The sequence below is a fragment of the Panthera leo genome, chromosome D4 (assembly GCF_018350215.1).
Source record: "Panthera leo isolate Ple1 chromosome D4, P.leo_Ple1_pat1.1, whole genome shotgun sequence".
Taxonomy (NCBI): domain Eukaryota; kingdom Metazoa; phylum Chordata; class Mammalia; order Carnivora; family Felidae; genus Panthera; species Panthera leo.
In genome coordinates, this window is record NC_056691.1 from 91,875,312 (window position 1) to 91,897,477 (window position 22,166).

Below are 22,166 nucleotides of genomic sequence, written 5' to 3' on the forward strand. Positions count from 1 at the left end.
GGCAGCTCCAGGGCCAGACAAGGAAGAGAAGGGCGGGAGAGAAGGTGCGGGAAAGCGGGAGGCCGTGGGGTGTCTGCCTCCTCAGGGCAGAGCCGACTGTCCTCCCGCGGAGCCTGGTGGCGTGCCGGCCTCCAGCCTCAGGAGTACCTTCTCTGCGTAGGAAACCAGCTCCTGGAAAGACAGCCAGTAGGCACCGTGTCTGTGACACTCTTGGGACCTACTCGTAGGTCTTTTTGTGACCGAATCTGCTCTTCTGTGAAGAGGTCTGATTGTCCCTGCCCCTTAGGTTTGGGGGGCCCAGAGACACACGTGAAGTCAAACGGGAAGAGGCATGAAAACTACACACACAGAGTAGGTGCTTGGGTGGCTCAGTCGGTTGAGCGTCTGCCTCTCGGTTTTGGCTCAGGTCATGGTCTTGGGGTCGTGGGATTGGGCTGCACGCTGAGCGTGGAGCCTGCTCGGGATTTGTTCTCTCTCCCTCTGCCCCTCGCCTGCTCGTGCCCCCTCTATAAAATAAAACAAAAAAACACCGTACACAGAGTCAAGTCTGTTTGGCACAATGTCTCTTGTTCTGGGCCCCTCTGTGCTACCCAGATCTGGCCGTAGAGGCAGTTGGGGGCCTGGTGTGTTGGGCCCCCGCTGACACTCACCAGGCTGGAGGTGAAGCGCTCCTTGATCTCCTGGGCCAGAGGCTGGATGCCACTGGCCCGCAGCTCGGGCAGGATTTCCTCTGTGGGCAGAGCGGAGGGTCCTGAGGTCAGGGCCCAGCCAGCCCGATGCTTGTACAACCCGGGCCGGGGCGCTTCTGAGGCCAGCGGGACAAAGCCGGGCCCCATCCCACTCGGGCTTAGCATGACCGCACGCTGCCTCTGGGGCTCAGCAGCCGGTGACCCCCACGGTCAGCGCGGCACCCGCTGCCTTGAGTTCTGCTGTTGAACGCACAGAAGTTGCAGGGAAGGGTTCCTTTCCTTCTCCCCACCAGTAAGAGCTGGGAGCGGGGTGCCTCTGACCACTGGCTTCCTGGGGGGGATGACAGGGGAAGGGGGACTCGCACCGTAGGACGTGAGGTGGGCCAGCAGCATGCAGATGTTCACCACCACCTCCGGGTCATCCTTGTACAGCCGGTACGTCTCCCGGATGAGGCTGAGGCCGCCGCCGCCCTCCTCTGGCATTGCCACCTGCAGCGCTGCCAGCTCTGGCGGGGGCGGGGGGGGGGCGGGGAATTCATTTCCTGCAGCTGCCTGTGCCTTGGTGTCCTCCAGGAAGGGGGCTGACGGCAGTCCAGGGTGCTCAGGATAGCAGGGACCTCCGCCACTGGCAGAGGAGGCCAGTTTCCTGCCGCCTGGGGAGCCGCTGAGGCCAGCATTGCCCCACGGGTTGTAAAGGTCGCGAAGGCATCTGCGGGCCGCTTTCCTCCTGGCGGGAATGTACGCCCCACCTCCCCCCCCCCGCCCCCCCAGCAGAAGGCTCCTGCTGGAGGGCTGGCCTCCGCCCGCAGGCGAAGAGAAGCTCTAGAACGCTTTCCAGAGCGTGCCTGTAGGGTGGGCCTGGGGGAGCGCCAACGCGGCACACGTACATCCCCAGTCAGGGGTCAGGCCCTGGCTCTCGAGGGGCCGGGGCCTGTGAGATGTTACCGCTCAGACCCTCCCGGAGCCTGGGGGATCTCACACGCAGACTTGAGTTGTCGGGCCGGCAGGTGGCAGAGTCCGTTCCCGCTTACTCTCTGGCCCCGGCTTCCGACCACCCCTCCATTGCCGAGCCAGGTCACATCTGCCCTCAGGACCCCAGCTCCCCTTCCTGTCCCACGAAGGTCGGCAGCTGCTACAGACCCCGTGTCGGGAGAGGACGACCCTGCCAGCGCCCTTTGGAGCCTCTCCAGGAAGGAGGGCGGCCCCACTCCCGCAGGCCCGGACCACCTCAGGCCGAGAAGCAGACAGAGGCCTGGCCGCCTGGCCCCCGTCCAGCCCACCCTCTGTACCTGCCCTGAAACACTGCGTTGGGACCAGACCTCAGAGGGGCTGGAGCACCCCTCACACGCCAGCTGGCGGCCTGTCCAGTCTCGGGTCCCAAGCGTCTCCGAAGGGTTATTGTGCCACGAGACAGTCACGGCCCCTAGCACTGCCACCCCAAGTAACAGCTCTCAGGCTACCGGAGTGGGACCCGTCTCCTGGGTGTTTCCATAAGCTATACCCGTAGGGATACCTGTGCTGACCTAACACCTGTTCAGAGTGTTTATGGGCAGGGAAAGAGAATCTCAGTATAGCACGAAGCTAAAAAACCCCACAAAACCAGTGTGTGTGTGAAAAGTCTCCACGGCAACTTCTGGATGATGGGACTCTAGGTTGCTCTTTTCCTACTTTGACTTTTCGGTTCTGCTTTTGGTTTGTGGGCAGCTGGCAGACACGACTTGTTGAGTCCTGGCCCCCCGCCTCCTCGGAGTAGCCCAGTCCACTCCCTGGCTCACCGGACACCTTTGCGAGGCTGGCCAGTCCCCGGTAGGCGTTGTTCACCAGTGGGATTCTGTCCTGGCAGAGCCGGATGCTTTGGAGGAACAGCGTCACCACATCTGCGAACTGGTGCTCCTTTACGCAGCCTGCAGAGGGCCTAGTCAGGCCTCCTCGCCTCACGGGTGGGGTCCGTGCCGCCCAGCCCAGGCCGCTCACCTAGCAAGGACAGCAGCCAGAAGACCGCGCAGCCGGCTTCAGCCATCTCTGCGTCCGTGGGGTGGGCGGCCAGCACCTCGGCGATGAGGACCGGGGCTTTCTCCAAGGGGGTCTTGTTCACAATGACGGCTGGGACCGGGACAGGATGAAGGAGGGGACACCTAGCCCTTGAGTGCCTGCAGGAGTGCCTGCTGTGTACGCGACCCCACGCCCCCTGCCTCCCACCAAGGACAACAGGGCCAAAGCTGCCGGGAGAGAGTTCAGGCGAGAGGGGAGTTTGGGGAGAGGAGGGACTGTCTGTCCCCAGGGGGTCTCGGAAATTTTGCACTTTGGGTGTGGACAGGCCTCTCTGGTTTCCCAGGGTCTCCGTGGCCCGGAGCCCTCTTTTCCTTAGAACTACTGCCCAGGTGCTGCAGGGCCCAGAGGGCGCCTGGAGGAGAGGGAGCAGCCCAGCCCCTTTTCTGAATCAGAGGCATCTGCCAAAGGCACCCTCAGAAACCAGGGACTGCCCAGGAAATCCCAGGGTGGGTGGCAGGTAGAGGGGCTCCCAGGGCAGGAGCCACCAGAGTCGGTGTGGGCGGGGGGGGGGGGGCACCCCACCCGGATAGGAAGCCTGCCTCCCCTGGGTGGAGCCCCCCTCCCTTGTCCTCCTCCACTCCTTTCTCTTCCTCTGCTTCCAGGCTCTCAGAAGAGCCTCTCTGTGGGCTCTTGTCCTGAAGTGTTTAAGGGGCAGGACACAGAGGCCCTCGAAGGCTTGCAGAGGTGATCAGGGAGCAGCGAGGACACCAGCCCCCAGGCAGGAGAGCAGGAGGAGGGGACCCTCACCATCCACCATCAGGGCCCAGAGCAGGCTCAGGCCGTTGATGCAGATGTCCCTGTTTGTGGGGAAGGTACTCAGGCGCTCCAGGATATGCTCGAACAGCCCAGCCTCCTGGAGCTCCTCGGAGGCCGATTCTGCGGGCAAGACCCGGAGAACCCCGTCCGTCTGTGGTCCTTGCCCCCCGCATTCCTGGGCGCCTACTCTGTGCCAGTCATACCCAGTGCGGGGCCCAGAAACCGGAGGACGCGGTCCATCCCCTGGGCCGCCAGTCCCAGTATCGCCCATCCCAGTATTGGGCTGGGACCGGCCTCCCGGGACCACACAGAGCCGGCCTGAGCCTCCTGAGATGACAGCGTGATTGTGTCCCGGCGGCTGAGCCGACACCCAGTTTGCCTGATGGCTCTGATGTATGCCTGTCGTCCTGACGTGCCTCCTCACGGCACCCTCGCCCACTCCCCAAAGGGGGATCCAGCCAGTGTGGTGAGGAGCAGTGCGGGGTCCCTGCCCTTGGCTGGCCACGGGGCTCTAGGTGAGTGTCCCGGGGCTCACGGGCCCAGCTTCCCGCTGGAGAGAGGGCTGCTGACCCGGGGAGGAAGGTGGGAACAGGTCAGGTGCCAACGCCCTCGTCGCGATCCTCCCCGTGGCATTCCCCATCTGGCCGCCTACGGCCTGCCTGCCTGGTGGCTCCAGGAGCCCAGGTGCTCTGGGGAGATGAACAAGGCAGAAGCCGCTGCCGTGAAGCCCATGGTAGCACCTGGCACCCGGTCGGTGTCGTGCACGTTTGTGGAGGGAACAAGTGACCGTCAAATGGAAGCTCCGCGTTGGGAGATAAAACAGGACGACTGCGTGGGCGACACCCGCCGAAGGCAGGCCGCATCCGGAGCGGGCACGCCCCCGTGCCCCGGCAGTGCCCCCGCCTCCGCCCGAGAGAGGGAGGGCCAGGCACACCCACCCTGGCTGGAGATGATGGCGAGCACGCTGTAGACCGTGGCCAGGAGCTGCTCTGACTGGGGATGAATCCGCAGGCAGCTCAGCAGGACGGAGATGACGGAGCTCTCACTCGGCACCTCGGCCGCGGGGTCCCGTGCCAGCGCTGCTTGGGCCGAGGGAAGACGCCCAGGGTTACCTCCCGAACCTGGGTTCATGGGGCAGGTGGCAGGCAGGTGTGCCCCCTCCCTGGCTGGGGTGGGGGTGGGGGGCAGTGCCCCCACTTCGCATGGAGAAAGCCTTGCCCGCCTGGCACGGAGCAGGTCCCCCCAAGTGCCCGCTGCAGGACAGTGAGTGGCGCTGTGCAGCCAGGGCTGGTTTCCAAGGCTCCGCTGGCTCTGGGACGGCATGCCAGAGTCCACATCTGACACAGGCGTGGCCCGGAACCCACCTTGGCCCAGGGTGCGCAGCAGCAGGGAGCAGGCGTGCAGCTGTATGTCAAGGATCCTCTCGTGTTGCTTCATGATGGCGGTCAACAACTCCACCAGTTCTGTCGGCCACGGCAGACCTGGCAGGGCAGGGCGACGAGGTGAGCCTTGGCATAGGAGCAGGGGTGGGACGGGTGTACAGACCAGACCAGGGACCCCAACTCCGCTAGGAGTCCACAGGGCGTCGTGCACGCGGCCCCAGAGGGACACGGAGGCAGGGAAAGAAAGTCCTTATTGGGCGCCTGCCGTGGGCATCTCGTTCTAGCAGCCCTTCTTGTCACTCTCGTCTTACAGATGAGGAAACCGGGCAGAGAGAGGACAGCTCTTGCCTCAACAGCCTGACTCTGGAGCCCGTGGCCATAACTACCCTGAGTGTGGGCATCCGTGGGTGTCGTTGACTCTCCTCAGTGCTGTGTGTGCTGGGTAGGAGTGAGAGGCGGGGGCGGGCAGCTGACGGTCCAGTGCCCACTGTGCCCCTCCACTGCTGCTTTGTTGCCTCGTTCAGTGAGAACAACCAGAACGAGAGTGCTGGCGCCCAGGAGGCCGAGTACAGCTAGCCCGCCTCCGAATGAGGCTGGCTGGGGCAGGTGTGGCTCCGGGGAAGCCTCCCTCAGCTCCTCCGGGAAGATAAAATCTCCCTTCCTATGGACTCTACTCTGGCCACAGCCTAGCTCCAGAAGGAGTCAAGGGGAGGAATGAGGAAGAGGGAAAGGCAAGTGGCCAGTGTGAAGTCTCTGCTGCTGCCTTAGAGGGCTGGGACTGGGCCTCTGCAATCTCTGATGCCCCAGCCACCGAACGGACCTTTGTGCAAGGACGGATGGACAGATGGTTGATGGATGGGTAGATGGACAGATGGACGGATGGATGGATGGAGAAACAGATGGTTGATGGATGGTTAGATAGATGGGGGGGTGGAGGGCTGATGGATGGGTGGATAGATGGGGGGTGGATGGATGGGTGTGTGAGTGAATGGTTGGATGGATGGATGGATGGACGGACAGATGGATGGATGGATGGTTAGATGGGGGGTGGATAGACGGATGGACGGACAGTTAAGATGGGGTGGTGGATGGAGGGCTGATGGATGGGTGGATGGATGGATGGATGGACGGATGGACGGACAGTTAGATGGTGAGTGGATGGATGGGTGTGTGGGTGGGTCGGCAGATGGATGGATGGGTAGATGGACAGTTAGATGGGAGGGTGGATGGAGAGCTGATGGATAGGTGGACAGATGGATAGATAGACAGACGGGTGGATGGATGGATGGATGGATGCACGGAAGGATGGTTAGATGGGGGGTGGATGGATGGATGGACAGTTAGGTGGCGGTGGTGGGTGGATGAAGGATGGGTGTGTGGGGAGGGTGGGTGGGTAGATAGGTACTCAGGTGGGGGAGGTGGATAGGTAGACAGATGGATAAATAAATGAATAGATGGATGGGTGGATGGATGGATGGGTAGATGGGTAGTTAGATGGGGGAATGGATGGAGGGCTGATGGGTGGCTGGACAGGTGAGCGAATATAATATTCACTCTCGTGAGACAAGTTGAATGGAGAGATTTTATGAAACCATGTTTTGACAAAACTTAAAGGATTACGAACACTTATTGATGGAGAGTGTTGGGAAGAAATGCCGTCCTTGATAGGTGGGTAAGTTGGGGTCTCTGTGGAGGGCAGTCTGCAGTATCTGTGAACCCTTCACACCCCAGACGTCTAGGAACTCATCTACAGAAACGCTCACACAGGTGCGCACAGGCGTGTGCTCCAGGGCGTCCACTGTGGGTTTGCTTATGATACTGGACAATTAGGAACAGGTCAGATGCCCGTCAGTAGCAGCGGTGGAAGAGATGGGATGTCACATTAAGAATCCACGAAAAGCGTGTGACGGCAGGCTGCCACCAGCTGCATACCGAACCATCCCATTCCCGCTCTCTGCCGGGTAGAAGGCGCTCACCCGCCGAGAATTCCAGGCTGCCCGTTCCAAGGAGGTGGCAACATGAGCCTCAAAGGTGTAGGAGAGCCCCTCTGGGAGAGCCTCTGGGAGGGATCACCGCTCCCCCAAAGGCCTGTGCCACAGGGTGAGCCCCGGGGAAGCTGGGGAAGGGGGGCGGGGGCTCTACCTAGCTGCTCTTCGGGCATCATCAGGAGCCTCTTCAGGGCTTTGAGCTGGACTTCGGGTCTGCCGGAGAAGTTCTGCATGACCTCTGCAGGAGACAGGACGGCATGGGGAGGAGCCCGGCTGGCTCGGGGACCCTTCCGAGGGCCCGGGGCACGAGGGGTCCATCTGTGGGCACCCCGCTGCTCACGGATACATATGATAGGGCATGAGGGGGCGCGCTTATCCCCACTTCTCAGGCCGAGCAGCCTGTCCAGAGGCAGACCCCAGCCTGTCTTAGAGTCTCACTCGAGGCTCAACATGGCCAGGGCTCTGCCCTGAGCCCAGGGCTCTTCCCACTCTGCCTCTGAGCCTCCCCGCAGGGGTCTTTGCCTTTGATTCATGACAAACGCCCCCAGCCCCCAAAAGGAGCAGCAGTCTCCAGGTGTGCCCATTGTAGAGCCCTTCCCTATCCCCTGGCTGACTCAGAGCCCCTCCTGCACCCGTGTCTGGGCACAGGGCACCTCGTAGAGGCCGACAGATGGGCCCTGCAGCTCCCCTCGCTCTAGATGAGGGAACGGGCTCAGAGGGGGTGGCTCGCTCAAGGCCACGCAGCTTCAACCGGACCTAGGGACCTGCCTCCAAAGCCCAGGACCGTGAGACTCGGAAACAGAAGCTAGGGCCTCGTGAGCACCCCTTCCCCAGAAGTGAGGGCAGAAGCGGCAGATGGGGGAGGGGGTCCCTTGTCACAGCAGCCAGCGCAGGGAGCCACAGATGGGGAGGAGGGCTGGGAAAGTGGAGCTCGAGTGGAAGCTGAGGGTGACCTGTAGACCTCATCGTTCACCCAAGACCTCAGGGGTACTGTGGGGAGCCGCGGGGCGCCCCCGGCCAGGGGCACTTGGTGGAGATACGGTGCTGTCTGTGCACGGGCACCAGGTGACTGGTGGCACCCCCGACGGAGGCCAGTGTGCGTCACACTGCACGGAGCCCCCACAGGGACGCGCCTGCCAGTCTGGCAGTGTCCGGCACCATGACGGGCATCGGGGCCACCGTGTGCCAGGGCGTGGAAGCAAAAAGCAGGCGGTTCTGGGGGCTGTAAGAATGAGGGCGCTGTTCGGCTATGTTGAGGACCGTGGAACGGGAAGGGAAGGGAAGCAGGTGGGGGCCAGGCACGAGGATGGACGCTTAGAGGTGGCGGGGGTGGGGGAGGGGACACGAGGGGCTGGATGGAGGGGAGCGCCCCGAAACCTTCCCAGCCACCGGCCCCATGTCGGGAGCAGACCAGGGGACTGGGCCTCAGGGGAGGTAAGAGAGCAGTGCCAGGGCCCTCCCCATCCGGTCCCTGCCATCACCTATGATGCTGGCCATGTTGCCCCCTAGCAGCAGGTCGGTGACAGAGTCAGGCATCAGCTGCCAGTGCGGTGACAGAGCGATGCTGGAGGACCTGAAGTTGCCGCCCACGAAGGTGATGTGTATCACTTCCCTGGAGAGGAGTGGAGGCAGCTGGCTGGGCTCACCTGGGGGCTCTCGGGGGGGCTCTGGGTGGCCAGCAGGCGGGCGCACAGACGCCGGAACCCCACCTTCCCGTTGGGGACCCCATTCGGCGGCACCTCTCCCGACGTTGCAAGCGTGCCCCGCTGGCGCCCCAGCCACTCCGCCTCCTGGAGGGGCCCCGGGCTTGCTCCCAGGGCGAGGGAGGACGGTGCTGGGCCCCGGCAACTTCACCCGCGGGGGCTCCTTCCTCCAGAAAACGTATTGAAAGATCAGATGTTACTATTGTGTCGGTATAATGGTGAGTAGGACCCAGGCTGGGCTCGTTGTTGTATATTCCTGTTTTCCTTCTTATTTGAATGTAAATTGCAACGAAGACCGGTCCTGGTCCTCAGGGCACCTGACAGAGGAGCCGGCTCTGTCGGCTGCGAGGTCACCGGTTACCGCCGTTTGGGACGGCCACACTGGGAAAGCCAGTGGTCCGTGGATGGGACGGCATGTTTGCAGGCGTTAAAACGCCGTTGCGGGGAGAGACCATGAGAGATCCACGGGAAGATTAAAACACGGCCCCAGCCCCCAGCTCACCTGATTGTTATTCGCTCCGAAGGGTTGATCTGCAGCATCAAAGGCAAAAGGGAACCGAAAGTTTCCGCGTTGGGGATCTTCTTCTCCTCCAGGGTCTCCAGGACGCCCCTGAGGCCATTCGGGAGGGTCCGGAGGGACTTTCTCAGAAGCATGGCTTCTGTTTTCTGAGGGGACACAGACAAACACCGCTGCTTCCCGCGCTGCCTCAACCGCGCCCCAGCTGGGCCCGGCCCCGGCAGAGGACTGGCTGGCCTGTCCCAGGGCCACCCTGAGGGGGCCAGAGGTGGGAAGGCTGGGGAAGTGAGCCTGCACGGCTACCTCGGGGCCCCGGGTGACAGGCAGCCCCTGTGTGTTCAGGCCAGCCTCGGTCACTTTCCTGTGGCACCTGCATTCCACCGCGGGCCGGCTAGCGCACCTGAACGGGGCCTTCTCATCCACAGGAGGCAGTGAGTACGCGGGGAGCCCGCTGTGAGGGTTAGCGTGGGGCGGTCTGCCTGTCATGGTCGTTGCCCTCCTCACCACGCCGAGGCCCCGCAGGCCCAATGTTGAGTGCGAGGGTCCCCCAGCAGCTGGGACGGGGGGTTCCTCACGGCCCCTTGGAGGCTCAGAGCAAGGCAGGAGGATGCAGGTGGGAAGAGTGAGCCCCTTTTGAGCAAGGTGGGCAGGGCCGGCCTTCTGGGGACGTGGGGTGTGGCAGGGAGAGGCAAGCAGAAGGCAGCTCACGTCTGTGAAGGAGCAGCTGGCCATGTCCAGGATGATGCAGCCCAGGGACCAGACGTCAGATCTCTGGCTGAAGGAGAAGCGGAGGGCCTCGGGCGCCATCCAGGACTTCTGACAAGGGTCTGTCGGCAGGAGAAGGTGTCAGATGTGGATGTCCTGTCTCCCTGGGAAAGTGAGGGGAGACTCACTTTCACCAAAGAGGTGCTCTCTTTGGAGGGAAAGGAAGAGGGCCCTGGTCAGCAACATCCCGGCCCTGGTCTCAGACAGCGAGGCAGGTGCCCAGCCAGGCTGGCCCGTGTGTGCACACACGCGCGTCTCTGCACCCAATATGGCTGCAGAGGTGGCCCAAGAGCCGTGAGCCAACAAGGCTCTCTGGCCATCTTGCCCCTCTAGAGGTCAGAACCCAGAGGCAACATGCCAGTTTCCCCGCCCTAGGTTCTAAAACCTGAACCCCAGACAAGCAGCCAAAAGAGCGGGGTCACCAGTCCGTTAGTCCCCGATAGACCTCAGGCAGCCCCTCCCTCTCCGGGCCTCCATTCCCCAATGGAACGGTAAAGGGGTGAACTCCAAGGACCCTCCTACCTTTCCAGTAGACCCACCCACTCACCCATCCGCCCACACGTCCATGCCTCCGCCCATCTATCCGCCTGTCCGTCCGTCCATTTGTCCTCTAGGCAACCAGGACTCTGAAATCCTCAACTACGGTTACTCTCTCCGTCCCTGACAGCTGGCATGGGCTTGAAGCCCAGGTGCCTTTGCCCCACTGTCCTTCCAAAGGAAGGAGAAGCCATCTCCCCTTACTCCCCATGTCTGCCATCTCCTCGGCTAGTTTTAGGGCTCAGTAAAGTAACCCAGCCCTCACCGGTGCCTGGCACCCACCAGCCCTCCATCTCCTGAGGCCATTCTTCTGCTTCCACGAAGGCTAACATTTCCTGGGTGTCTCTTGGACCCTGCGTGTGCCCCCTCCCCTGCCACGGTGGTATACCCCTGCTCAGTCACAACCCAGGCAAGGGGGTCTCTTTGGAGCCCACAAAAGCCCATGGGGGTCTGTGGGGACCTTCTGAACAAGGAGAGGTTTGACCCGTTCCGCCAGGGGACCCGCCCTCTGGGCTCTGGGAACGACCCCACTGGCAGCGTGGCCCCTCCCCCAGCCTGGGACGCAGCAGCCCGGGACGACCCCGGGCCACCTTCCTCCGCGCGGATGTTCCACTTGGCTCTGTCCATCATCAGCGCGTTGGAGCTCAGGTCCTGTAATTTGCAGTGGTTGCTGCTGCTGAGGACTATGTTGGAGGGCTTGAGATTCCTGAAACGAAGAGGCAGGACTCTCCACCCACCCCCACCACCGGCCGCCACGGGTGACCCTCCCGGGGCAGGGGCCGGCACCTTGAACCTCCCTCCCTGCTCCCTGCCCCACCCAGTCCCGCTCCACTCTCCGGAAATGCCCCCCTTGCAGACTGCTTTTTAAATACTGCTTCCTACAGAAATAAAGTCTACTCCGTTCTTCTAAATGGGAAAACCACCAGCCAGCCACAAGGAGGAGAACACCTGACCGTCTGCCGTTTCTCCACTGACATCTTGCTCACCTCCCTCCAGACCCTCGCTATCTATGCATCTACTTAGGGATTTGGCTTTTGACCATTTGTTGAGGTCCAGTGACATCAACACTAAGTCGTGAGCCTTCTCTTCGTCCACATGGTCCACGCGTTTCTTCTCTCTTCCTTTAAACCCGACACTGATTCCGTCGGAAGCCATTCCCAGGCCCTTCGGACCATGGATGCCACAGGGTGAGCGAAGCCGTGCTGGTGGCGATCTCAAGCTCAGCCCCGGGGACGGCAGCAGCCCTGCCAGCCGGCCAGAGGCCACGGCGCGCAGCCTAATCTCTTTCCTCCGAATGCTGTTATCTGGCTGCTCTCCCTGCACTTTAGAACCAACCTGCCCCGGTCAGGTTACGCTTCATGAAGCTGGGTGAATCACTGCAGGTGACGTGGAGGGGGTGGCCTTCTCTTTACGCCTGGGAGCTGCTCTGGAAAGGTGCCCGCTCTTCTCCTGGCTGCACTGACCCCGGCCACACCTCTCTGCCCTGCCCCTGCCCCTGGGTACTGACACCTAAGGGGACTCAGTGCCTTTGCTCCTGAAGCAGCCTGGCCGCCCCGGTCACCTGTGGATGATGTCTAAGTGGTGCAGGTATTCCAGAGCGTCCAACACCTGGCCCAGCACGTTCTGCATCCACTGGGGGGAAAATGAGAGACGCCAGGATTGGAGGGGTCTCCCGGCAGCCGGCTCAGGCAGGTCAGCGACCACGCAGAACAGCCGGTGGGATCATGGTGTATTCTCTTTTTTTTTTTTAATTTTTAAATGTTTTTTATTTATTTTTGAGAAAGGGGGGGTGGAGAATGCGTGTGTGCTGGTGGGGGAGGGGCAGAGAGAGAGGGAGACACAGAATCCGAAGCAGGCTCCGGGCTCTGAACTGTCAGCACAGAGCCCGACCGGGGCTCGAACTCACAAACCATGAGGTCATGACCTGAGCCGAAGTCGGACGCTTAACCGCCTGAGTCCCCCAGGCGCCCCTCTCCTTGCTTAAGACAGGCCCAAAGCCCCACAAAAGCCCAGAGCCGACGCAAGAGGCTTCTGCTTCATGTGCCTTCGAGGCCGAAGTGTGTGCAGCCATCCAGACAGTGACAGCACGTCAGCCAGGGCAACGCCCCCGTTTCCAGACCACCCGCCCCTGCCTCCATCTCAGAGTCCCCGGGTGCCCTGACCCCAGCCCCGTGCTCCACCCCTTGTGGCCCAGGGGCCTTGTGGGGATCAAAGATATTGAAATCTCTATTGCCTACTTGAGGTTTGCCTCTCCATGCCATTGGAATGAAAAGTGCTCTGACAAAGAACGTTCTAGAAACGCTTTATGTCAGAAACAAGATCCATCTAGTGTCCAGGGCAGTGATTTTCAAACCGTGTTCCTAGGAACCCCGGACTCTACCCAGGAGTGTCAGAGAGGAGCTGAGCGTACAAGACCCCGGGCTTCCACTCTACCCTCCACCAACCCTGCCATGCCCCCTGATTAGAATGGCTTTGCCTTCCTTGCTGCGTTTCTGAGAACATTTTGTGCTTGAAAGGGTTCCAGCACTAACAGAAAGTTTGAAACCTACTCCAGAACCGACCCTGAGGCCCACGTTGGGAGAGGAGCTGCGTGCCCCTCAGAACCCCTCAGTGGTGACATGGTGCCCACAGGCCCCCTGAGCAGAGGGGCGCTCACAGCAAAAGCAGGCAGAATTCACTTGGGGTGCATCATCGGCAATGTGAAAGCAAAAATGACCTAAGCAAAAATGACCTCGCTTAAAAGGCAACAGGAAAATATCCTCATGACCTTGGGGCAGGACAGGCTCTCAGACAGGCTCAAAGGCGCTAACCATAAAAGAAGGACAGAGAACCTGACTTCATTACAATTAAGGAGTTCTGTTCATCAAAAGACAAGGTTAAGAAAGCAAATCAGGACGCCACAGTCTGGGAGAAGACTCTGGATGCCCGCATCCGTGATATGTAAAGAACACCTACACACCAACAAGAAAAGACAAACAACCCCAACGTTTAAATGGACAAAAGACTCAAACAGGCACAACATCCAAACGGCTAAAAAGCACTCGCCACGATTACCGAGCTTATCTCAAATTAAAATGTGATTGTTAATTAAAATGGCACAGAATGCCGTGTTGGCCAGGAAGCAGGAGCCGGAATGCTCACAGCTTGTGCTGGGAGTAACCCCGAGTCACCCAAACTGTGCTGGACACTGGAACATGTACGGAAGCTACTCACACACACACCCGCTCTGCGGTCCAACAGGGATTCCTCCAGGAAAGGTGAGCACTTAGGTTGACCAGAAGGCACATCCAGCATGGTTCATGGCAACCTGATTCATAATAGTCCGAAACTGGGAACAAGCCACGTGCTCACAGAGCGGGGCCGCGTGCAGACAGACGTGGCCCCACAATGGGGCGGCACCTAGCCACGACACGGACAATTTCATGATACGTTCGCATAAGAAACCAGACACAAACGGTGACACACTGTATGAGCCCATTAATGTGAACCCCGGGGCAGGCAGAAGAATGTCTGGGCGGAGAATTCCAACCATGGGCATGGACAGGGACTTCTGGAGCTCCAGGAGTGTTCTGCATCTCCAAGTGGGGGAGGTTACGTGAGCGTATGCCTGGTACGGTGCACCAAGCTGTGCACTGAAGGCCTGTGCATGTCACAGCGTGAAAATACCTCTAGGCATAGATGTGAGAAAAGATAAGGCACGTCCGCCCTCCCTTCTGCCCCTGATTGAGGTCCAGGTGGCCCCCAGGCCTGGTGTTCTAGAGAGTCTGTCTCACCTCGGAGTCAATGATTGTCTTTGTCTCCCTCTTCTTCTCAATGACCTTCTGGAAGCTTCCATGGTTGTACTCCATCACCAGGCAGAGGAACAGAGAGGAGATCTGCTGGGGACATGAGGCCTCAGCCAGATGTCACAGTCCCAGCCCCCACAAGCCCAGGCCTGGGCGTCTCTGCGAGGTTACCTCTGTGAGGGCCTCCCTCCACAGGGCTATGGGAGCACTGCCTGCAGTGGGATATGAGCCCCCCGCAAACAGCCCCTGCTCATGCCTCTGGCCTCATCTATCCTCTCGTCCCCCTCCGTCCCTGCTCCATCTGTATGAACCCTCAGACTTTTCTGAAAGTGGCCCAGGCCTTCTGGCCACTGTATACACAGACCCCCGCACCTGGGACCCCTTCTTCACAGGTAACCATTCGGTCTTTAGGGCTCAGCTTACGTCCGTTTCCTCTGTCAGGGGAGCCTGGCCCGGGTGGGACTCCAGCAGACCAGGTCAGGGGCCTCAACTCAGGGCTCTCAGAGGACCCCTGCTTTTCCTTCCACAGTGAAATGCCCTCTTGGCTTTTCTGTGTTTCCTTGAGAGCGTTACAGGGCGCTCCGAAAATATTCGGGGTGCACACAGTGATGGCCTTTCCCTAAGGCTTTCCTCAGGGCCCAGCTGAAGAGGGGGAATATGTATGAGGGGACCCTCCACTCCTGCTCAAGCCCTTGGTTGCCACCCGCCCCTCCCCCCCAGACAGGGACACTAAGGCAGAGGTCTGAGTCTGCCAGGAAGCCTTGTGGCCTCCCTTCACCTCCAGGGCCCCTGCCCCACCCAGCTCAACCCATCTGGGACGATTTGCAGGACTCTGGATCCCTGTAAAGACCAGAAGTCACATGGCCTATGGGGTGAAACACAGGGCTTGGGGACTTACAAGACCCTGATTTGAATCTTACTCAGCTGCTACTGGCTGTGTGGTCTCGGAGAGCTCCTTAACCTCTCTGAGCCCCGGGGAAATGAGGACACTACGTCCAACCTGCAGATCTCTCAGGCTGTAGGGACGGCCATTAGTAAACTTCAGGAGCCGCAAACGTCAAGGGTCCAGAGGCACAGGACAAACTGATGCCAAATAAGGGGGGAGAACAGGGACCAGCTTCCTAAAGCCCGCTCCTTCCGTGAAAGTCAAAAGTTCCCCCTTCAGAGGGCAGACTCACGGAGCCTTTGGCTGCAGGATGAGCTCAGCCGCTGAACACACAGGGCACTGGAGTCAAGCCTTCCAGGCCCGGCCTCCTGGCTGGGCCACGGACTAGGTAGGTAACCAGGAGGGACTGGTTTCTCTTAGCCTTTCTTTCTTCCCTAAAGTCGTATACCTACCCCTCCTCCACTGAGACTCCTGCGGGCTCATAGGAGATGATGCCCACAGAGTCCCCAACGGGGCCCCGGTAAGTGCTGAGTCAGGGGCCGCCGCATTTACAGTCCCTGCCATTACTGCTCAAGGGGTTAAATGGCATCGGGGTGCTCTGTGCTCAGCTGGCTTGTTCCTGGAGCCACCGGACGCCAGCTGAGCCCGAAGGTGTCGGCTCTGACCCACCTGACTGTTCCATATGATGAACAGCTCCTGGTATATGGAGATGTGGGCGTGCCGGAGCTTCAACAGCGGCATCAGCTGCAGGGACGAGAGCAGAGGAAGTGGCCGTGTGCGGGAAACACTGCTCCTCAGCTAGTGCTTCTGTGTCACGTTATCCCGACAAAAACGCAAGCTTCTGGCTCTGAACGGGGCTGGGGAGTGCGCACGAGGAGGGTATGCAGTCTTGTGCTTCAGAGTCAGACAGCCCAGTGTGGGTCCCGGCTCTCCAGCATGTGCTGGCTGTGCTGTGTGGCCGAGGAGAGGCTCCTCAACCTTTCTGAGCTTCTAGCCTCATCTGAAAATGGCAGTAACAGTGGCACCTGCCTCACGGGGGTGTCGAGGGCCAAAGTGAGCTCATCCAGGGAAGTGCCTGATGTGGACGGCAAAAAGCACGGTCAGGGTCAGCTGGAGAAGGTGGTGCGGCCACAGGGAGGCGGGACACTGATGCACTTGCCCCCACCTTGCCTCCTGGGTGGCACGCACTTGGGGCTCCAATGGCCCACTCCCGGCTGACGGTGCTTGAAGAAGCCACGCGGCTGGGCCACAGCAATGGCGGCCGTAGTCACCAGGAGGCAGGCGGCCAGCTGCTGCTGGTGGAGGGCTGGCTGCCAGCGCAGGTGGCCCAGCGGAGTGGGGAAGGGGACGGGGTTGGGCACAGCTGTGGTGGCGTGGGGGCTGCGGGAGGTCTCCCACGGTCTCTATCTCACTTTGTCGGGATGTGGCCTGGGTCCTGCACTGTGCCTCCCTCACACTGTGGACTGGACAGCTGCGTGCTGGCAAAGCTCAGGAACCGGTGATTCCGGCAAGATGGCAAACGGGTGACCACCACACAGGAAGGGAGGCATTTGCTTCATGCAAGTTGAAGTTGAAGACAAGCAAAGGAAAACCGCTCGGAGCCTTTGGGCAATCCAAGCGCATGCGGCTGTTAGTGCGATTGTTATAAGTTAGGATGTTATTGTGGGTTCTGACTGGTAGATTGAAGGAATATAAAAGAACGTACATTTGCTTTCTCAAGCAATTCCAAACTTCCCAAATCTTCCACTGTAACTGGTATTTTTATAATCGAAGGGACAATGTTTTAAAAGATGGTGATTGGTAGATTAGTCTTGGGACCTGGCCAACTTGTAAACTTTATCTTCTTGGGGCACCTGGGGGGGCTCAGTCGGTTAAGTGTCTGACTTTGGCTCAGGTCATGTTCTCACGGTGACTGAGTTCGAGCCCCACATTGGGCTCTCTGCTGTCAGCAGAGAGCCTGCTCTGGATCTTCTGTCTCCCTTTCTGCCTCTGCCCAGTTTGCTCTCACCCTCTCTCTCAAAAATAAATAAACATAAAAAAAAAAAACTTTATCTTCTCTGAGAACATATATTCTGGGTTGTCTGCACCAGGATTCAGAAACGAATGTTTGGGGCACAGACTCTCTTCATGACCTTGGGGCTTCTGGCTTTGCAGCACTGGGCAAGGACTGGTTCTGACCCTCCTTGCCTCCAATGAGGTACAGAACAGTCTTTGTGTGTTCTGCATCGGGTCCTCTAGGGAGGGAACCACCCAGAAAGTTACCTCCTCCAAGGCCTCGTTGGCCTGATGCTCATCAATACACTCCACCTGTAGGGGTACAAGAACACTAACTCAGTAAACATGTAGGAACCCGTCTCCACCATCACTCTCATCAAGATCACCATCTCCATGACTACCACCGCCACCACCATCACCATCACCATCATCATCACCGTATCATCATCGCCATCATCACCGTGATCATATTATCACCATCACCATCGCCACCATCATCACCATCATAATCACCATCACCGTCATCGCCATCATCATCACCGTCATCGCCATCACCAACATCACCACCATCACCGTTGTCACTGTCATCACCATCATCAATCACTGCCATCATCACCATGACTGTAACCATCACCATCATCCTCACCACCGTCATCACCATTGTCATTGTCATCACCATTGCCACCATCACCATCTCCATCATAACCAGCATCATCATCATTACCATCACCATCATCATCACCATCAACACCATCACCATCGTCATCGTCATCACCATCACCACCATCACCACCATCACCGTTGTCAGTCATCACCATCATCAATCATTGCTATCATCACCATGACTACCACCACCACCATGACTGTAACCACCACCATCATCACCATCGTCATTGTCATCACCACTGCCACCATCACCATCGTCATCGTCATCATCACCATCATAATCATCATCAATACCATCACCATCGTCACTGTCATCACCATCATCGTCATCACCACTGCCACCATCGCCATCAGTATCCCCACCATCCCCACCATCATCATCACCATCATCACCACGATCATGATCATCACCATCATCACCACCATCACCGTTGTCACCGTCATCACTCTCATCATCACCATCATCATCATTGCCACACCACCATTACCATCACCATGACCATCATCACTGTCACCATCATCACCATCATCATCACCACTATTATTCACTGGGACGGGAGCCAGGCTTCTACCACTCGCGCCCCACCACATGGCACCAGATGAGGCCTGGAGTTGTTCCTAAGGCAGGGATATCCAAAAATGCTTTGAGCAATGAGACCATCTTTACTCCTGTCACAAGGATAAGCCTAGGATAGAATAATATAAACTCCAAACATTAGAGGATCCTCCAGTTGGCCAAGTATCAACCTCACCACTTCATTCCTTATCCAAACTGGGAAGATTGTCCCTGTCACTGAACATGGGGCAGTGGGGGAATGTGGGAGAAAAGGGGTGGTTGATGGGAGGAGCAGCACGAAACTTCAAGTCTACCACATACTTGGTGGCAAAGTATGCATGTATTTTGCAGGAGCATATCATCCCCGCCTCTAATACCAGATCCTCACCCAGAGCTTCTGCGCATAAGACTTACAGATGACGCACTCTTAGGGGCGCCTGGGTGGCTCAGTCAGTTAAACATCTGACCTCGGCTCGGGTCATGATCTCATGGTTCGTGAGCTCAAGCCCCGCATGAGGCTCCGACGGCTCGGAGTCTCGAGCCTGCTTCAGATTCTGTGTCCCACTCTCTCTTGGCCCCTCCCCCGCTCACACGCTGTCTCACTCTCTCTTTGTCAAATAAACATTAAAAAAATTTAAAAACAAATGATGAACTCTTATAACTGGGGTGATCGTAGGTGAAAATGCAGAGGTGGTGGCTTACTCCCGGATCCCATAAAGACCCCAGACGGAGCAGCACAGTGAGACTGCCTTCCCTTCCTCCTGTTCCAGGGGCTCATGCTTATCGGTGAATTTGGCCAACACACCCTGAAAGCCTTCCAAATGTCACCTCCTTTGCCCTAGATGCCCCACCCCTAGGAATTGATCCCCAAGGATATCATGGATCCTCAAAAAAGTTAACTAGAAGGTTGCTTATCAGCGTTGTTGACACAGAGTGAAAGACCGAGAACAGGCTAAGCGCTTATCATACACGAAGGGCTCAGGGATCGTTGGGGGCAGTTACAGTCCATCAAGCAGGTGGGGCCACGCCCCTTGATCCCCCAGAAGGCGGTCGGCTGTCCTGCTCCAGTGGCCGGAGAGACAAATGGGGGCGGCCCTCCGGCCAGCCTGCAGTGGAGCCAGAGGAAGGTAAGGACTCCAGGCCCAGCCTCCTCTGGTAGAGGCTGCTGAACGGCTCCACAGGCAGCCCGCCTGGTCAGCAGAAGTGGCCCCAGCAGCTGATGCCAGCGAGGCTCTCCCACGTGCACGGTCAACCCCAATTCCACGGTATCCCAGCCGTCACCGTGCACCACGAGGGCGGGGCCGGAACTCTCAGCGCGGCCCTCTTCTCCTACACCTTCTGTGCAGACAGCTGAACCGCCCCGGCTCGGATGCACAAAGGGCTTTCCCCCTGCAGGTCCGTACCCACCCTCTGCCATGCCACCCCGGTGAGGGGGTGGCGGAAGGGCCCAGGGCCCGATGATGTCCTGTGTGACCTCGGGCGAGTCCCTGCCCACCCCTCCTCCACCCCAGGCCTGGCTCCCCTTTGGTAAAAAGACAGCCCTGCTGAGGTAGCCTGAATTCGCATCCTCTTGGGAGCTGATGCTGGCCAGCTGCAGCCTCCCCAAGCCTCCCCATCCTTGTAGACCGGGGCCATGGCTCCTGCTTGGCAGGGCTGGGGGGAGACTGAATGCGACTGGCTGGAAGCACATGCTGAATGAGGGGCTGGTATGGTTGCAGTTGCTGAAGTTAAAATGAGCACTCCTACTCCACGCAGGTGAGAGGCAAGTGTGGCGGGAAGCCTGGGGAGCCTCGTGCCGCCCCCACTTTTACTCTCAACTGGATCTGCCTCCGTGACTGCCGGCAGAGAGGAAACAGCTCTCATCGGGAGGGAGCCCTTCTCTAACATGGAGGCGGTAAGTGTACGTTTGGGGACACCACTCGCGCTAGGATGCCACCGGAGTCACCTCGTACCTGCTTTATCACGTACTTTACTTTGTTTTCTGTTTTCTCCACCACCAGGTTCATCCCCAAGGCCCCAGGACTCAGCTGGTGCAAAATCTAGCAGGAAGAGAAAGAGAAGCTTTCAGCAAACGCACACGGATGGCTTTTCACTTTCCAAAGCGCGCTCAACTCCGATGCCTTTTCTGACCCCCAGTCCCCTCGCAGACTAGCAGAGCAAGCGTCTCCACCACATTTTGCAGAGAAGGAAATGCCCAGAAGGCTGAGGAGCCCTCAGAAGGCAGAACCTGAGCCCGTCTCTCCGAGGGCCAATTCTGGAGCTCTTTCCACCACCCTGTAACCCCTTCTCCACGCGGCAGCAGGGAGCAGTGGGCATCCAAGAGCCAGTACCTCCCTGGGGCAGAGCTTTGTTCACTCTCTCTAGCCCCCCTATTATTCCAGCTTCCAGCACCCACCTCCGAACTGAACATCCAAACAAGAAAATAACTGGTCCATAATGGCTGTGCAGTTACGGCTATGTGTGGCTTGGCACTGTGCCAAGCACTTTACAGCCCCCTCCCCCTGGTGAGTGGCACTATTGTTACGTCCATGTCTATACCGGAGAAAACTGAGGCGTAGGGAGCGAGGTCCTTGCCTGAGGCTACAGTGTTAATAAGTTAGACGGCCTGGAGCGGACGGGAACTCTGGGGTCTGACTCCAGGGTCTGCGTTATGAAGCAAACCTGCAGAGATGGCCACCAAGTCAGAAATCTGTGCAGGGAGGCCAAGGACTATGGGGTAAGCTAGACGATGGAATTACACCTGCCAGGGGATAGAGGAAGCCTGGCAGGACAGAAAGGAGTGGATATAGGAGGTGGAACCCTGAGTTGAGGGTCTTGGATTCTGCAATCCAGCCCCTGTGGGTGGACTGAATTGTGCTTAGGGAATTTGGGGGACAATGTACTACCGAGTGGCTTAAGCCAGTCTAAGGACGCACAGCTTAGGCTCTCTTAAGTGGTGGGTTAAACAGTAAAACACTCGTAGCTCAGATGGGGTCTCTGGTTTTCTCCCCCAAAAAGTAACTTTGCCTTTAAAATTCTCTGCCCCCCAGAAACTCATCTCCTTTACAGGGCTGACGCCCCCGTAGCCCTCCCACACAAAGGAAGGGAGTTCTCCCAAAGTGAGCAAAATCTTATCTACAAATTGTTTTCAAATTAATGAAATCTTTACAAAGACTGAATCTAACATTTGATAAAGTTGGCATATCATGTATCGAAGCAGTCAATTAAACAATTAAACACTCACTCATTTTAATTTTGCATCTTTCCTTTTGTTTTGGGAATTTTTCAAGTCTTACACATGGTCACCGGCCCTGGAAATGGGCCAGGCCCTCCCACCCGGGACTACCGACGGCGTGTATTAGGAGTTTGGAGGCTCCTGATTGTGAACTCTGGACGTTTTAGGGTGTCCTGTGTCCACCGGCAAAACGGTGGGCTTCTCTCCCCTCAAGTATTCAGACGAACGGTGCTGGAGAGTCATTTCATCCATCATTTTAGAGAAGGGGAAACTGAGGCCCAGAGAGGCAAAGGGCACCCAGGGGGTCATTCCACGCGCTGGAGGCAGACCCTGGCGGGGGGTGGGGGGTGGGGGTGGGACTTGGCCACCAGCCCCCTCTCCAGCGGCTGTGACCGGTAAACCGGTAGGGGGCTGGGTGGGGGTTGCAGGAGGTCGTTGAGGTCCCTGGCTCGCCCCAAACCGGCGGGTTCTCGTCGCCCCGGCCTCCCCACCAGGGAACAACTTGGCACCTGGTACTTCTCCATAGTGTCCCCAGGGGAGACTCCCCGCGTCCTCTCCCTTGGCACGGCGCTGGGGGTGCGCCCCTAGCCGGCGCCCACGCGCGGACCCTCGACTGAGCATGCTCAGTAGAGAGCGCGCCCGGGAGAGCGCCCCTTCCCCCGCCCCGAGGGCGCC

At 58.9% G+C, this 22,166-nt stretch overlaps 1 protein-coding gene across 2 annotated transcripts; it reads right to left on the reverse strand.

Annotated features, from left to right (window-relative positions):
• Window positions 1–81: 81 nt before the first annotated feature.
• On the reverse strand, window positions 82–22,104 carry STKLD1 (serine/threonine kinase like domain containing 1). 2 transcript variants are annotated; one of them, XM_042911977.1, is made up of 19 exons: window positions 22,001–22,104; window positions 20,230–20,316; window positions 17,323–17,367; window positions 15,730–15,804; window positions 14,163–14,264; window positions 11,951–12,021; window positions 10,980–11,095; window positions 9,796–9,914; window positions 9,073–9,236; window positions 8,349–8,479; window positions 7,022–7,105; window positions 4,862–4,978; window positions 4,436–4,576; window positions 3,489–3,617; window positions 2,664–2,792; window positions 2,465–2,593; window positions 1,055–1,195; window positions 651–730; window positions 82–171 (listed from the first exon to the last, which is right to left on the reverse strand). In XM_042911977.1, exons 1-19 carry the CDS (start codon window positions 22,013–22,015, stop codon window positions 82–84), a joined length of 1,965 nt encoding a protein of 654 aa, XP_042767911.1. In that variant the 5' UTR covers window positions 22,016–22,104. The 2 variants fall into 2 exon arrangements, with proteins under 2 accessions (XP_042767911.1, XP_042767912.1); XM_042911978.1 differs by lacking the exons at window positions 14,163–14,264; window positions 15,730–15,804; window positions 17,323–17,367; window positions 20,230–20,316; window positions 22,001–22,104 and adding an exon at window positions 13,611–13,691.
• Window positions 22,105–22,166: the final 62 nt, after the last annotated feature.

Excerpts from the sequence above, each read along its gene's own strand:
- STKLD1 (XM_042911977.1), bottom strand. Across the intron at positions 9,237-9,795 it reads CCAGCTGCTCCTTCACAGAC|AAAACAGAAGCCATGCTTCT; the intron begins GTGAGCTGCCTT and ends GTGTCCCCTCAG. Across the intron at positions 8,480-9,072 it reads TCGGAGCGAATAACAATCAG|GGAAGTGATACACATCACCT; the intron begins GTGAGCTGGGGG and ends ACTCCTCTCCAG.